We start from the raw sequence: 16,945 nt of genomic DNA, 5'->3' as shown, positions 1-16,945 counted from the left end.
AATGAGTCTAAAGAAGATGCATGTGCAGCCCCACACCAGCAATACTTTGTACTGACCAAGACAGGGAGCGGAAGGGTCGGTTCCATAATCCCACCTGTGTTGTCTGGGTGTCGCACACAGGTTGTGTGACACCAGGCTGGAGTGTGACAGCTGACTGAAAAATCATTACTGAGGTGAAACTGAACAGAATTGATGTCATTGGATGAGAACAGTGGGACAGTCGAAGTCGACAACCTTTAGTCTGGCTTGATAGTGAAAAGAGACATGAGTGAGATAACCTACTACATACACCTTCTTATCTATAATTAACAATAACAAGTTATCAGTTTGGCTCTTAAAGAAACATCTTTGTTACCTAGACCTGCATCAGGAAGCTCAGCAGTGTGTAATTGCAATATTAATATTGTGCAGAAGGTATGTATGTCAGGTTATCCCTTGAAACTTATTTCTGAACAGGGTTTTGGATATTCTAGAGACTGTTATGTTACTGTTAATAAAAGTCTGCATATTCAAAGGACCAGAAGTCCAGTTTCTAGAAAATATATAATTATATGGATTTCAAAATAATTTGATGAATACTTGGGTAACCCCTACAAACTGCAGTGTGGAACTTAAGATCATGCTGGGAGAGGCAATGTGAGCAAGAAAAAGCAGGTCCCTTCTCCTGAAGAATAGTGTAAAGTGTTATTCTGCCTTAGGATCTGACCCTCACTTTCCAAAGAAGGCATCCATTTCTGGTCATAGCAGTGGATCCTCAAAGTTTTCCCGTCTACCTTGGATTTTAAGCTTGATGTGTACATGAAGCCACCTGCTTGAGTAAATCTGCTCCAGAGGCACTGCGGAGTGTATTCCATTTCATTATGCTGGAATATTTACAGATTTTTGCCCAGACAGGGAGCATAAGTTGTTGAAAATAGAGCAGTAGATAGATAAATAAATATGAGGAAGTCCTTGAGATTTCCTTCTTTATCCTTTCTGCTGTGAAGAGAAATCGTTGTGTTCATGAGAACCTGCCAGTTCGCTGGTAGTCTGGGAGTTTGGACTTGTGACCTATGAAATACCATCAGACAGGACAGTGATGATGCCAGTCCACTGTGTGGAGAATCTGCTCTGCCTTCCGAAAGGCTTCTCTATGTTGAGGGATTAATGAATCTGAGCCAGTAATTGCATCAATTTACTGGGAGTTAACTGTAATTTAAACATGCTCTTAATTATGCCTGAATAGAATTCCACATGCACACCCGGTACGTAATAAAACATTTGCTATAAGGATTTGTTTTAACAGTAGTATGAACTTCACTTCTGGCTAGAATTACACCGCATGAAATATTTATTCTTAAAGATTTCCCCAGTTAATGCCATTGATATACTCTCAGCTCAGTTATGCCTGTTAGAACTGTTTTGACAAGAAATGTGAGGTTTTTTTAAGTAAATGTGTGTGTCAAGGCATGATTGAATGAATGGGATTTAAGAGTAAGAGCAGTTTCATGAAAAATCAGCTGGCAGAGGGAAAAGGTATATTACATCTTGAGTGTGGAGTCTTAATCCATTTCCATCATGTCTTTTCTACTGCTGCGTTCAAAGGAGGGCTAAGAGAACAATCAAAATGTCAGGTGAAGGACAGGTAGTTATCTACTCAGAAAAATAGACTTTTGAGGTACTGCCACTTAGATTTCAAGGAACTGAAAAATAAGCATAATAGTGCACACCTTAATTTACTGGGGAAAAAAAAACCCAAACCACTTCAGATATCTAAGGAAAGTAAATAGTCTAGAAAAAGAAACTTGCAGACTCTTCTAGCAGGTAAACATATTGTAAAAGCAGAAAAGAACAATTAATTGGTTAAAGCCTTTGGGGATAACGTAGAGCACCTTCCAGTACCTGAAGGGGGCTTAGAAGATGACTGGAGAGGGACTTTTCATAAGGGCGCGTAGTGAAAGGATGGGAGGGAATGGCCTTGGACTGAAGGAGGGTAGGTTTAGATTAAATACTAAGTTTTTTCTTGTGAATGTGGTGAGGCACAGGCACAGGTTGCCCAGAGAAGCTGTGGACTCCCCATCCCTGGAAGGGTTCAACACCAAGTTGAATGGGGCTTGGAGCTACCTCGTTTACTGGAAGGCATCCCTGCTCATGCAGTGGGGGTGGAATGAGATGATCTGTAAGGTCCCTTCCAACTCAAACTATTCTGTGATTCCATGAAATGAGTCATACAACTGAGCACTTAACCTTTTAGGGAAATTAGCGGACCTCTGACAGTAAAATCTAGATTGTTTTCACAATACGAAAACTGGTAAGAATTTTGTTTCTCGGCCATTTTCCAGCTTCTCCCCTTTTTCACTTTTAGTTTTGTGTATTAAATATATAAACAAGAATTTTCAACATACTTTTGTAAAGCCTGCATAGTTGGCAGAATAAAAATTAATTAGCTGAAATTTGGGAAAGAAAGGCTTATAAATAATCTTTAATATGAAGTGTTTCAAGAAGATAAAAAAAGAAATAATTAGGGAATTAAGGGTACAATTCCACTCGAACAATTCCTCTAAGTAAAACCACAGTAGCACAAACATTGTTTTTGCTAAATCATTAATCTTTGTAGTAGTAAAGGTGTCCTCCTTCTTACTACAAACTTATATATAAAAATATAAGGCGTATAAATATCTTCCATCTCTTTGCTCCCATACTTTTAAAAATAAAGTAGAGAATATAATACTGGCAACACATGACAGGATATTTCAGTGCTGCACTAAAGAGTGCATATCTGAAATGTGCTTACTTTCTGTGTTCTGGGAATTGTATTCCTTCTAAATTAGGATTGAATAGGACTGAACTGTATTCTTTGCCCAGTGTTCAGATTTAGTTACTCCAAGTAGGTGGTTGATGTACTTTTCAATAGAACTAAAGTATTGAGCTCAAATTAGAAAGGATTTAATGGCATTTCCTGGCTCAGATTTGTGTCCTGACTGAGTCTCAGCACAGTAGATGGGATCTGGATTCTGATCATTCTCTATTACCAGTGTTAACTAAAGTTCACATGCAAGACAAGATTATGCTTCCCTTACAGCTATACTTTGGAGACCGAGAGATGAGCTGATCACTCTGTTACCTGCAGTAGTGTTGCACAGCTTCCAAATCTGAAATCTGACCACATTGTAACTGAATTTGGTCTCCTAGGGACTGGGATAATTTCTTCAGTGCTCCCTTTTCAAGTGCAAGGCCAGAAACTCTCAGTCCTGTCTTTCTATTTCTCTGTTGTTGAATCAACACGGAGTTGGAATGTGTATGAAGTCCCATGAAAAATTTATGTTTGTGTCATGCTGATCTCCTACTGTGGTACAATATATTTGCATGTTGACATATTTTCTTGTTCGGTTGTTTTCTTAAGAGAAAGCTTTGTTCTATTTTGTTTTCTCTGTTTCTGACACTGCTGTTGCAGAAAAGCAGAAAATGGGGCATAGGTGTGGGCATGTCACCAGTCTCTGAAGTTGCTGAGCCTGATGTAACTGATGTGAGACTGCTGCAGTCTGAGAGCTTGTTCCAAGCTTCCACCTTGAGAGAGGGAGTAGAGGGGCATTGAAGGTACTCAGGCCCTGTGTTGCTTTGTGTTTCCTGGGTACAGAATTACCCAGACCTTCCAGAACTGCTGGAACTACTGAGTGCTTTAGAGAACTCAGAAAAGCGTAATTTTTTTGCAGGCAGAACAGGCTTGATGTTAAAGGTATTTAGAGAAAATAAATACATAATCTTAAGGTGCCATTTTCAAAAGACAATGATTAGGTTTTGTTGGAACCCTGAGTTCTGAGATTTTCAGCCTTTCAGTGCTGACAGACAGTGATCCTCAGAAGCACACTGCATTTGACCTGAGACCTTGGGAAAGGCTTCCTAAATTATGTGATAACACTGAGGTTGTTGCTGTATAATTAAAAGTTATATCACTGGGTGGAATATGTAGAGGTGTAGAAAATTAGGTTTAGGGGATATAGGTAACAATATGGAGGATTTGGGGTGTGGATTTGTTCTTCTTCTTTTCTCCTTCTTCTTCCCAAATCTGGGTGCTCTGGTATTGGACCAAAAAACCCACATTGCGGGTCATGAACAGTTAGTTATTGGATTATAAATAAAAACAAGTTACTTGGTTGGATGATTTGGCCCTTAAAAAGCCTTGGAAGTTCGAACTCACGGCCATTTTCCACCATGTTAACTTGGAGGAACACTCTGTGCAGCTGTACTACGGATAAGATATAATAAACAACTAAGTCTGAAGATGAACTCTTGATCTCCTGCATTTTAATTCAAACTCTTGAGTAAAAGAACTCACAAAACAAAAGAAAAGATAGAAGAGAAAATTAATAGGTTTGGCCCGTGCTTTTAGGTCAGAACATTCCAAGAATTATTCGATCATGAGTGTTGTTCACGTGGAAGGTGACTGATTTGCCTGCAAGGGTCCAGTATATTAGGAAAGGGAGAGCCTCTTCTTGCACTGTATCGCACCCTACCCAGAAGGACTCAAATGCTGTTCCAGTAGGACCAATTTGTAGCAATGAACCTAAATCTGCCAAACAACAGCTAAGGACTGCAGGGATGAAGTCTGTGGGACTTGCAGGGTATCAGTACCATGTCCTGCATCAGAGGATGCATATGGGGGTGATGTTGCAAAGTGCCTGGTGATGGGAAAAGGCTGAGTTAAAGCTCATCAGGTGCTGGAGAAGCCAGTGATGAGAAACAGGGCTGTAAGAAAACCAGGCTTCTGAATTCTCTTAACAGACTGCTGTTCTTCCTATTTTCTTCCACTGGTAAATGGTTCTGGCCTGGGACTATGTGTAAAGTTTGCCTTCAGGCTAACTCTTAACAGATGTTCCCCTTACTCCATTCAAATACAGATGTGTTTTAATGGTCTGTCCTAAAGGAGAGGTCTTGGCAGTTGTTATGAAGAAAAAGATACGTAACCATTGCTTGAGGACACCATGTATTAAGCACAGCCCATGTGATACAGTAGGAATAACTGGACCTTAAAAACATTTATGTTTAATTTCAGTCTTCAAATTAATTCCAGTTTCAGATCTCCGTGCTTTCTGAAATTATATTTGAATTTTAATTGCAAAATATATCTAGGTGGTTGTTTCCTTATGTATAATACTGAAAATCTGATCAGGTAACACTGTCTTATGTCGTACAAGCCAGGTAATTTTGACACTGGATTTTTTTCTGCAGGAATGTAAGCCAAAAGTGTGGAGAAGCGCTGTAATTCAGAAGGGAAATACTCTCTTAATTCAAGAGGTCCAGGAAGAAGATGGAGGAAATTATACCTGTGAACTAAAGTTTGAAAGCAAGCTTATACGAAGGACAGTTGAATTGAAGGTTACTGGTAAGAATTTTTGTTCTATGTCAATAGGATAAAAAATATAGCTTTGAAATAATAAGAAAAAATCATTTTCACATGTCGGTGAAATCTGTTGGTGAATCTGTTTGATAGAAGTAAGTCCAAAGCAAATCCCAGTAGCTGAGCAGTCCCAGACTTGGGGAAATTGATATCAAGATCTTCTAAAATTCTGCAGAAGAGTACTTCTACCTTTTGGTCAATACAAAAGCTGGAAATGCTCCATATTTTTAATCTTTCATTTTTTTTATGATGACCAGCTTTTCTAGTCTAGGGTTTGTATCACGGTGTCCCGCAGTGGTAGGGAGGAGACGAGAGATCCAACAGGCAGGAATTGTGCAGCAAGATTCCTTTTCTAATTATTTTACAACTCTTTTCTAGACTTTTTTCTTCATAGTCTAATTGGTCAAAGGATCAGCCACCCCTTGGGGTGATTGGCTAAAATCCTAAAACATCCATTGTCAAAATATTTTTCTACTGTACCATAAACAAAGCTTTGCAAGGTTGCAGGTGTTCATAGCTTATAGAACTCTGCTAATATCTTCTGTGAGAGAGAAAAATATCTCACGGGACTGGAAAGAAGCAAGAGAAATTCTTGCTAGCTGCATATTTGTATCCACAGGTTTGTCTTTAGTGAAGATTATGGCACAACCTATTCCAAAAATGAAGTTAGCAATATTGGACTGTCAAAACAAAGTAACCTGCTTGTCAGGAGGTCATACAGTCTATAGTTCTGACTCAATGTAGTATCTACTAGACAACAGTATTTTTCTGTCTATTTTTGCCGGGTACCAAAAATGAACAGCTAAAAACTGTATTGTCTGCCAATATATTCCTGTTCCCTTTTCATCCCACTGTACAGTATGACATCTATAATTATTATTTTGCCTTCTGTGTCTGTGGAACTTTGCAAGTATCTGAAAACAGTTGAGGTTTTCTTCAGCCTTTCACACAAAACCATATAAACAAATGGTTAGGTATTTTCCCCACATACTGATTAAAATGGGGCCCTACTCAAAGCAATGACAGGTAGGATTCCACTTTCTTATATCTAACTGAATTATTCCATATGATGTTTCTAATATATTCTTGAAAAAAAAATCTCTCCTTTATTTTGGGTGGAATCCATTTTTTTATTCTTATCATTTTTCCTCATTTTCAGTGTGTTCTTTTTTCCCTGTGTGCCCTATGTCATGTGACCCTTTATTGTCCATTTTTGACCATGGACAGATCTTTGACCATGGACAGATCTCTGAAGTATTGATTTGACCTACCTGACCCTAACCTGTCAAGTGAAGATATAATACCTGCCTTGTGCATAGTTGCTACCCTATGTAGCATGCTGGTCTTCAACCAGAATGTGAACTAAGTTTGACAAAGTGAAAATGAGATGCGTTTAATTCAATTCCCCATGATGGATATTCTGTGCTCTCCCTCTCATCATGACCTTGCTAGAAGTCATATGTTCTCTTAATTATTTAAACATTGTGGTGCATTTATACTTCACAATTTAAGGAATTAGTCCTAAACAAAATATAGTATTTATTACAGTTATTTCTCTTATTAAAAAGTTTATTATCTGAATTAATTAAAATGCAAGTATGAAATATGTAAGTGTTCTCCTTTTTGCAAAATGCTTGAGAAGCAGAAGATTTTCTCCCTTTTAATTTGGTGTGAAATTCATGTTGCATTAAATTTTTTTTAGTTTATAAAAACACATATGTTTGTAAACACATTTTCCAGATGGAAATGTTTGGGAGACATATCTGATGTTATGTGTTTGCTGGTTGAATCTCTCTAGATATCTGAAAGAGGCTAGTTAGTTTATGTAGATGACAACCTAAAAATGTGGGTAAGAACTACAAATATAATAGAACCACGTAAGCATATTATCTCACAGCTTGATTGAGCAAGTTTCTTTCTCCTGTTTTTGTTTCGGTTTGTGAATTTTACATGTGTGTAGGTTTAGATCTTTTTGGGAGAGAAGTCAAAGAAAACTTGTACAACAAACAGCAAAGGATTACTTGTGTTGTGTGGCTCTTCAAGCCAGGTGGGGGTCCTGAGGTCAGATGACAGGCTGGGAGCGGGTACATGTCGTACTCAGGGACTTGGTTGAATAAATGTTGTTACCGTTCACAGACTCATCCCAGTATGTCCAGGTCTTTCTTGTAATGGGATTGGTGTTGCACTGGGCCTGGTTTTTCATCTGTCTGAAAATGAGTTCTCATCAAAATATTGTACCAGGCGAAGCTAGAGGGAGAACCAGATCTCTGACTGCTGAACCTGCTGGTCTTTAAAATCACCACTAGCAAATACTGTGGAAGGCTTACCAGCAAAGCTGGGGTACAATTGTCTCTGCTAGCCTGCAACACAGATGTGGAGCAAAGGATCTTACCTGCTGCTTTCTTCTGCAGGAGCTTTGTAATGATGTTTCTATTACTGGTACTCATTACCATGCCTGAATTGGCATTTATTGACAAGTGTCTTGAGTTCCTCTAACATAAAGATTTTGAACAGAAAGACTCTGTTGGGCACTGCTAGCAGCCATGGTAACCTGAAATTGTTATTGAAGAGCTATTCTGAAAGTGAAATGGGCAACTCCACATCTCCCTTGAGCAAGGAGAGATGCACTGCCATGGAGAGAGAGGAACCTGGCCTAGATTCCCTGTAGTCTTTCAGGCACTTGCTGAGGTACACAGTATACTGTAGTGGCGTACAAAGTACACCAGTTAGTGGATGAAGTTATCTCTTAATTGTAAGACAGGATCTTCTTTGAAGTCACGTCAAATATGGTACATGAGGTTTTTAGTCCTTTGTGAAGATTCTGGTAGTTATGTAAGTAGCAATACGAAATATCTGCTATTCATAGCTAAATGCAGAATGGGTATCTAAACAGTGAAATTTGAAATCAGAATAAGTGCAGTGCTGTCATAACAGAAGTTACATCAAAAGCTTTATGAAAATTTCAAGGTGCAGGAGCCAGAAGCACCATTTTAACTTGCTGTTGGTAAAACTAATCAGAATAGTTAATGATATCCCAGACAAGTGCAGCAGTTTTGCTGAAGATGTGATCCCACAAGCCAACCTGATCCAAGTTAACAGCAGACAAGAGTGCAGCTGTGGGCTGAATGAAGGATGACTATCTGGTATTTATATTAGTGTTGCCTAAGGATTTATTTCCAGTAGAGGCTTTCAACTGGGGACATGACCCTGCTCTTATTTAGTTACCCAGAAAAGTCCAGCGGTGTCATTAGAGCTGTTAGAAGGTGTTGCCTTAACTTCCTGTGCCAAAGTGTTGATGCAGTTGTCTTAGTAGCTGTGACTGTGGCAGGGAGCTGCAAGGACAGTGTGTGCTTTCCTTGGATCCTGTCTTGCCTTCTGGCCTTTGCAGACCCAAATGGGAGTGGGCCAGTTAGAGGTAGGAGGGCAGTTCCTCTTCCCTTTCTTCTGTGACTAAGTCATGATATGAGCAACTATGAGATAATTAGTAAGAAAGAAATCTCAGGAGTCATAGATGGAAACTGAAAGCTGTAAGTGTGTGATGCCTGGCCAGGAGAAGACAGACAGAGGGACCTCAGTGGTATTAGTAGGTGAGCAGAGCAGAAAGCAAACAGGTCAGATTGGCATTGTCTGGCTGTGGTGGGTAATGAACAGTTGAGTGTTTTTCAGATGATAAAAGGCTTCAGAGGCTGTAGCCCTTTGGGGTGGTAAGGGAAAGGCTTTCAGCCTAGAATATATTTGAAAAATATTTTGACACAAAGTATTTATAGGGAAAAAATCCTGAGCTACAATACAGCACTAATGAGCAGTGCCTAAATCTTGGTGTTTGGGTGCATTTAACAAAAATAGATTGTCAACAAAACAGCTTTTTCATCACTAGTTCTTCATGGGTTCATTTTATTATGCAGACAGATGTGAAACAAGTCTTGTCAGCCTTTTTTGCTGAAGAAACATGACAACAGTGTTAGCTCTTAGCAAATAACACATAACCCTTCAGTCTATATAAAAAAAAAATATAGATACCACTTCACTTTGCTTCTTGGTAGCTTTGGTGTGACAAACAAGTGAGATTAGAAACTGTGATCTAGGGTTCTAAAGCATAAAAATGAAACAGAAACTTATCACAAGGGGTCCGATGCTGGTCAGCACCGTTATGCCATGACCTTCCTAGAGAGAGCATCCTGCAAAGAACAGCTCTTCCAGGGGCGATGGCAGGCCTCCCTGGGCAGCAGGGGATTTCAGCAAGTGTAGCAACTTCTCTGCTACAAGTGATTCCAGCTCTTGTGATTCAGCTTTGTGAAATCACCCAAGGCGAACTCGGGAACAGAGAGACAGGAGCCTCGTTTGGTAATTCCACAGAGGTAGATTTATTGTCCAGCAGCCCCTGTGAAGGGAAAGCCAGAGACAAACACTCCCTAACTGAGGCAGAAACGGGCTTTTTATGGGAAAGGCAGGGGGTGGAGTAGAAACCAATTAGCCAACTGGGTACAGACTATCGCCATATAGAAACAAGGCATGGTGGGGGTGGTTCACTTTGTCACCATGACCCGAGGAAGGTTGCTTATCTCTAGGAGAGTCCTTTTGCCCTCAGGCCTTTCTCCTCCAAGGGAGGAGTACAGAGGGCTCTTGTGCCAAGGGCTCACAGCCCTCCACAGAAACTCAGTTTTTAATTTGATAATAAATTAGACTGTTCCCATTTAGAAAAAACTGAATGCAGTAATATAAAGTTACAGATAATCTACCTTATTAGAATATATTAAAATTACAGCTATTCAGGAATATCAGCAGTCAAAAGCATGTTAATGAGTATTGTAAATGCCAATGTTTATGGAAGAACAGCTATACTATTCAGATTAAAAGAAAAAAAACCCCAAACATAGAAAGTAATGTTGGTTTTGAAAGACAATTTATGCATCTTCCTGTTTCAACAAGTTCACTCTGTCTTGATGCACAGCAATGTTTCAATAGCTTTGAGGTAAAAAGGTGCAATTGTGAAAAACACCTACAGTGTGTTTATCTGCTCCTTCAGCACTCTTTCTGTTTTGGAACACTGGTCTATAGGGACACAGGCCGAGAAGAAGATGCAAGGAGAGATATGTTGGAGGTTTGGGAAAGGGTGATGCCTCTGAGGAGGGAGCAAGACCTGCTCTCACGGCGTGGCCCAGGTGTCCCCTGGCAGATGAGGCTGTTTTGCAGGGATGTGTTTTTTCAGGGACAGCTGTGCTAGTGGGAGAGGTTGCCTTGTTCTTTCTGCTGCCTGTGGAAAGAAGTGATTTGTGAGCTTGTACTGGTGAGTTATTTTCCAGTATGACAGCAGAAGGTGGCCATCTGACCAACTTCATAAAATGCTGGTGATGGATTGGAGTGACATGCAGGAATTACTGGACCACTCTGTCCAGGAGCTCTGTCCTCCAAGTTTCCTTCAACCTCTACTCTGGCATATTCTTCACAGGCTAACAGGCTACTAAAATGCCTGGCTGTTTCTAAAAGTCATTTACGCGGTAATATCTGTTTTGACCACCGTAAATGACAAATTATTCCACATGGCTACTTGAGTTGAATGATTCCGCCTGAATTCACTCTTTGATCATAGTTTTTCAATTAAATTCTTTCAAGTCTCATTACATTGCTCACTTTTCAAATTACACCTGCTGCTGTTTCTAGATTTTGTTTGTGGGTTTGGGACCCCTTTATTAGCAAAAGCAGTTGATGGTGATTTGCTATTTTTAAACCAAGGGGGTGAATTGGATTTAGAAGGGCAAACAATTAGTTCGACTTTCCAGCAGCTCTAGGGCTGTAGAGAGAGAAACTACCACAAAGAAGTGAGGATATGAGCAAAAAGTATGTCCACCATTTGGTAGTGGTTGCTTTTCTGCACATTTTTAATCCTCTGTGAACTGGATATGCTGCTTTATATTATTAGAAGTTGAGGCTAGTTACACATCAGCAGCATTCACTGGGTGCTGATCAGAACAAATTTATATCTGCAGTAATCCATAAGTGCTCTTTAGGCCTTATCAGTTTATGGTAGATAAAGTATTGTCACCAAAATCTTACAAAAGACGTGTTGACTGACAACATTTTTGTCTGCTGAAAGCTTCCAGAACAACCACAGCAAAAAGTGTTAAGATAAATTAAAAGCTTATTTAAACTGAGCTGAAACATGGAAGTCCTTCCAAGTCCTTTGGAATTGAGACTATTATAAGGGATTTCTTTTATGGTGTCAAATACAAGAGTTGGTGTTTGCTTAAAAGTCTGAAAACATGTAATTGTGATTCCCTCCCAGCAGCATCGTGTTTTGGCATAAACAGTTTAGTAATCTGCAATGAATTTATGAAAGGGTTCAGCGTTGCTTATGTAGTTACTTATCCAAAATCCAGTTTAGCTCTGAAAGGTCACTGAGCTCTCAATATGATTTGTAGATGTAAATAAAAGCAGGGCCAGCATAAGACTCAGGTTAAAAAACCAGGTGGCTGAGGATCAGAAGCTGAGCTGAACATCCCCAGCAGTTTTGTACAGCAGCAGGTCCTGTGCTCGGGACATGCCTGAGCTCTGGTGTGCAGGGATTCCTCAGTTAGCTCTGAAGGAGCTTTTCCAGCACAGCCAGTTAACCTGTTTGCGTGGCTTTTGGTACCTAAACTAACTCTGACATCTCTGCCTGGTATTGCACTCTGCATAGAAGGCAGAGCCTCTGGGTCCTGATGGAGGCTGGACATGCTCTCCCATTGTTGCTTTATTTTCTGAGCCCCAGAACCTTTTGTTTGCAGACAGGATGAAACAGCTATTGTTACTACCATTTTTTCATCAAATAAGGCAGTAACATCAATTGGAGCACTGTGTGGAAGTAACATTAATTTCAATTTATGTAATTTTGACATCAGAGGTTATATTGCAACACTTTGTATTTCTGATTTTTTTATGTCAAATTGCTTCTTTGTTGTGAGATGATATATTTTAATTTGACTTGTGGCTCTACTATTTTTAGTAACACATATAGCTAAAATTTTTCAGCATTTCTGAAATGAGGTATTTTGAATGCTTCTATTAATTTCTTTTTTAATTGATGTTTTGCGGGAAATTTCTTGTGAAATACCAAAATTTTCCCCAAATGCAAGCTCTGGTTCTTGTCAGCACTCAATATCTCACCTAATCCCTGGGATCTGGGAGTTGCTTGAAGTGCAGGGGTGTTTTATTGCTGATTTTGGCCAGCAGCTCTGGTGAGAGCTGTTAGCTCCCCTCTCCCTTATTTGTTTGTATTTTCAAGCATGGGTCAGAGAGCCTGTTGTCTCAAATAAAGCAGAAAACATTTCAAGGAAAGCCTAAAGCAGCCTGTGAATTTTCCTGATGAAACAGCCTGAAGAGCACTCCAAGATAAAACATGGTGACGTGTGGATGGTGGTAGTTGGTCTGGCCTTCAGGGTTTGCTCCTCCTCACATCCTTGCATGGCCAGTGCTGCCAGGCATGGGAAGTGTTTGCTGTACTTGGAGCTGTCTCCCTTTTCCTGGAAGCAGATGCTCCTTCTTGAGAGCTCTATTTAGCTCCACATCTCCAAAAGAAAAATTTCTCCTGTTTAGTGTTCACTAGAATTCTAAAGCGGTATTGAAGCTGTCAGAAACTGTAGGACCCAGGGACATGCTTTTTATTCTTTCCCTCCTCTCCTGGCTTGGCAGCTTTAGCCTTTCTTTGCCTGCTGTGAACAACGTTCAGCTCACTCCCAGTGCTTGGCAGTCCCCTCCACTTCTGACATATGGCCCAGGATGACTGTCCCCTGTTGTATCCCATGCAAGTGTTCCAACTAGAGCTCCCTTTTGACAGGAAATGTGCTATTTCCAGCCGAACACCCAACTCCTGCTCCCTGTAACTTCATGGGAAGCTGCTGGAGTACAGTCAGAGAACACTGGAATATTGGCACTTTCTACCTTAGAACTCATTTTTGTTCTTAACAAGCGATTTTATCCATAAGTTGGAACTCCCTCCCATATTCTGTAATACAGACAACAAATCCCTGTGCAGAAAGCTCCTGGAACAAGGGAGTGATGGATGTTTGCACCCTGTTTCCTTGGTTAATATGAGGTTGGATCTCGCACCTTGGCCTGGGAGAATGCAGGGAGAAGAGGGCTCACACTGTGGCTCTCCTTGCACCTGCTTGTGTGCCATGGTGGCTTTAGGTATCACTACCAAAACAGTGTCACAAAGTAAGATACAATGATTAACCAACCAGAGCGGCTGAGCTCAAAATAAAGTGTGCATTTTTAGATTTTCCTCAAACATAACATAAGCAGTGAGGGGGGATAAAAACTGGTAAGTTTTCATAGTTTCTTTTTTATTTCATAGTGTTAGTACATTCCATTGACTAATGGACTGCATTTATAGTGGTGGATGCAGAAAGCCCTTCTTTCCTCCTGGAAAACACCTGTTAACATCTTTTCATAGCAGAACTTTTACCAATATTTGAGTCCAAGAGAGAATAAATGAAAATAATCTAGAGAAACGAATTGTTCAATGGAAAATATTTACAAAACAAAAGGCAAAGAGAAAAGCAGCTTGCTTGAGACTACAGTTGTAACTGTGAAAATTAGATGCTTGTTAATTTGGAAGTGAAATCTTAAAGTGTGCAAATTAAATCTGCAGAAGTTTTTAACTCCTGGGAGGGATACTGCAGATTTTTTGGGAACAGAAAATCCTTCCTGTTCATTTCTAAAATTGACATGTTAAAATATATAACATGTACATCATATCTGAAGTGACATTTACTTGCTTAGATAAATTGCACATTTTCATAGCAAGACTTAATCTCTTCTCCCTCTTTGCAATATCTTGACACAGTCAGGGAATCACTTTTTCATTAAATGCAAGGGACAGCAAAAAGCCTGCCCAAATTAAGTTTTTACTGAGAGTCCCAAGCTTTAAAAGATCTGTGGTAGGAGATATTGTTCTTAGCATTTCCTCTGCTGCCCTTTCTTATAAATGATGCATTGCATCTTCTAGTATTTTTATTTTCTAAAGGAAACCTTCCTTTCTGTGAGAGAAAGCAAGACAGAAATGGGTTAAGTGCTGACAAATACAGTACTTAAAGACCAGGAAATGAATTTCACAGCTGGGTTCTCAAACCATTGCCAAAATAACTATCTATTTCAAGCTATATATAGGAAGTGCGAACAATTAGAGTTTTCTTTTGATATATTTTATGTGATTTGTATTAATTTTTACCAAGGTCTCTGTTTTGTAAATATTAGCTTTCTGTAATACAGTAAAGTATTTATCTTAAAACTTTAATTTCAATTCTGATTTGTTACATATATGGCATCCTAATAACTGCTGTAGACAGCTAAGCATGTCAAAGCAGACTTAATTGCCACTAATTTCTGTAGTGACTTTAGTTTTTTTAGCTACCTCAGGCAAAGCCCAGTAGGATCCAGCAAGAGAAATGTGTCCATTTGCTTTTGACCCCATTTGGAAAATGAAGTGATTTCTCTGCCTTTTTCAGAGTGTTTCTTGTTCAACCATGCAAAAATCGCATTATAAATCTGAAGCAACTTCTGCGTGTGCAAAGAGTCAACAGGAAAATTCAATCCAGAGTGCGATATCAGTACAATGAGGATGCCCATTCACCTGGAAGAAGTGACACGGCCAGTCCTTTCTGTCTTTTAACATCTCTTTTTCACCTGAAACCCAGCAAGGTCCTGATAAATTGGACCAACTCAGCTGGTTTCAAGAGCACCTCATCAGAGTCTGTAAGCTGAGGATCTGGACAGTGTCTGAGAGATGCATGTGCCCATTTGTGGTTGCTGTGTGAACTGTGTCATTGTTGAAGTGATGGCAAAATATACTCACAAGGATAAAAGCTCCTTCATTTGCAGTCCCTCAAGTGATCCAGATTGACGACTTTTCCATTCACCAGAGTGACCTGTTAATACAGGGCTCATGAAAAATGAGTTTGGAAGATGAAGTATTACCTTTATATCTCCTGAAGAAACTGCAAGTTCTAAGGGCAGTGAGAAATGTAGCAATATGCTGCAGTGTATGAATTATATATAGCGTCAGTACTCTTGGCGCTTTACTTACAGCTCCACAGCCTGCCTTCCTGGCTCATGAACATGCAAAGTAATTAGAATGGCAAATAACGTTAGTTTTTATTGACCTATGTTGCCCCCTAGTTCTCTGTCATGTTCTTGAACATCATGGTTTTTTCCTTCCACCTTAAATCAGCAGTTTGCAGTTTGTAGCATTGATTATTTGGTATTGTCTAATTTATTGATGTAGACAGCCAAGACTTCAACATGTTATGGGTTGCTCATTTCTCCAATGATCTGTCATCGTACACAGCAACTGTAGCTTGCTGAATCACTGACTATATACTGTAAATGTCAGATATGAGCTCCTGCTTTAAAAACGGCCGTTCATTCTGAGAGCTGCTGAGCCACATTCTCTAAGTGTATTGTGCTTTCAGTAGTGGAGGTGACTTAGCATGAATGATAGGATTGTGGGGTTTTTGCCCACAACAGTGAGGTAGAGCACACATACTGAAAGAAACTTCTATGTTTTCATTTTCTGTGTTAGAGGAGGCTTCCTTCATCATGAAAGTGTAGGCTGGATGCTCATTCTTCTTTATTAATAATACATAGGCAGATAGATGCACAGACACAAAATAACACTGCCCCTGAAATCATTTTGCTAATGGTAAAATAGATACACATGAGTGTGCAGATTGCCTTGTCCACTGAAAATGCAGCTTTCCCACTCAGAGAAACTGCAAATCTTGCCTAATGTTTTGTCTCATAAGAAAAGCCTGAGAACAGGAAGCAATGACTGTCTTGTTCCTTTGAAATGACTGGAGAAATTTTAATAGGTGAGTAGCTCTGCTTTAACTTGAGCTGGAGATCAGGGTTATATTTTCACAGCACAATGTTGACGCCTTTCAGAGCTGGTTTGTGCTGCCTGGCACTTGTGGCTGTGTATCTGAGATGAAAAGTTCTGCTGTGGAAGGAATAGTGCTCACTACTGAATTGTCAGCATTATTTCTTGCTGCAGTGATGTGAACCTCAAAGGTGCCTTATTCAAGCGCGTGTTTGGCCTGACCCTGTTTAGCTGATGAGATCTGACAGTAGTAGTATTGCTTCAGGCTCTGATGTTGCTCTTATGAAGTTCACCAGAAGACTGGAGCTAATAACTTACTGATGTTTGCTCTGTGCCTTGCAATTTTTAAGTTGAAGGGACATACAAAAATATGCTGGGTGTGTTAAGTACCTTGTTTGTCTTTGATATCATGGACCAACATGGAAAATATTTTCTTAATTTTTATCAGCACCAACCAAGCTATTTTTTGTCTTTGATAGTATTGATTGCTTTTGTAAGCAAGAGAAAAGCATTCAACTGAATTTGTGTTTAGGTGCTTATTACTCCAGTCTTTTTCAAAGGGATAGGTAGCTACTCTGTTGCATTAGACTTTCATGTACTGACTTACTTACTGTGTGTGTTGAGTGGTTTTTGCAATGCAAGCATGTTTCAGTAAATAAAATCAATTTGCAGCCAATGGGAACACAACAGTAAGTAATTTAACTTTTCATATT

At 39.6% G+C, this 16,945-nt stretch overlaps 1 protein-coding gene across 9 annotated transcripts in view; it reads left to right on the top strand.

Moving 5' to 3' along the window:
- The window catches only part of IL1RAPL2 (interleukin 1 receptor accessory protein like 2), a 390,566-nt gene that overhangs the window by 222,360 nt on the left and 151,261 nt on the right, over positions 1 to 16,945 (top strand). For all 9 annotated transcript variants that reach the window (XM_069015265.1, XM_069015263.1, XM_069015267.1 and 6 more), the window contains one exon: positions 5,209 to 5,362. In XM_069015265.1, coding sequence (XP_068871366.1) covers positions 5,209 to 5,362 — 154 coding nt within the window. The remainder of the gene's footprint in view (positions 1 to 5,208; positions 5,363 to 16,945) is intronic.

The sequence above is a fragment of the Aphelocoma coerulescens genome, chromosome 4A, assembly GCF_041296385.1.
Source record: "Aphelocoma coerulescens isolate FSJ_1873_10779 chromosome 4A, UR_Acoe_1.0, whole genome shotgun sequence".
NCBI classification, from domain to species: Eukaryota; Metazoa; Chordata; class Aves; order Passeriformes; family Corvidae; genus Aphelocoma; species Aphelocoma coerulescens.
This window is presented reverse-complemented; position numbering and strand designations above follow the sequence as displayed.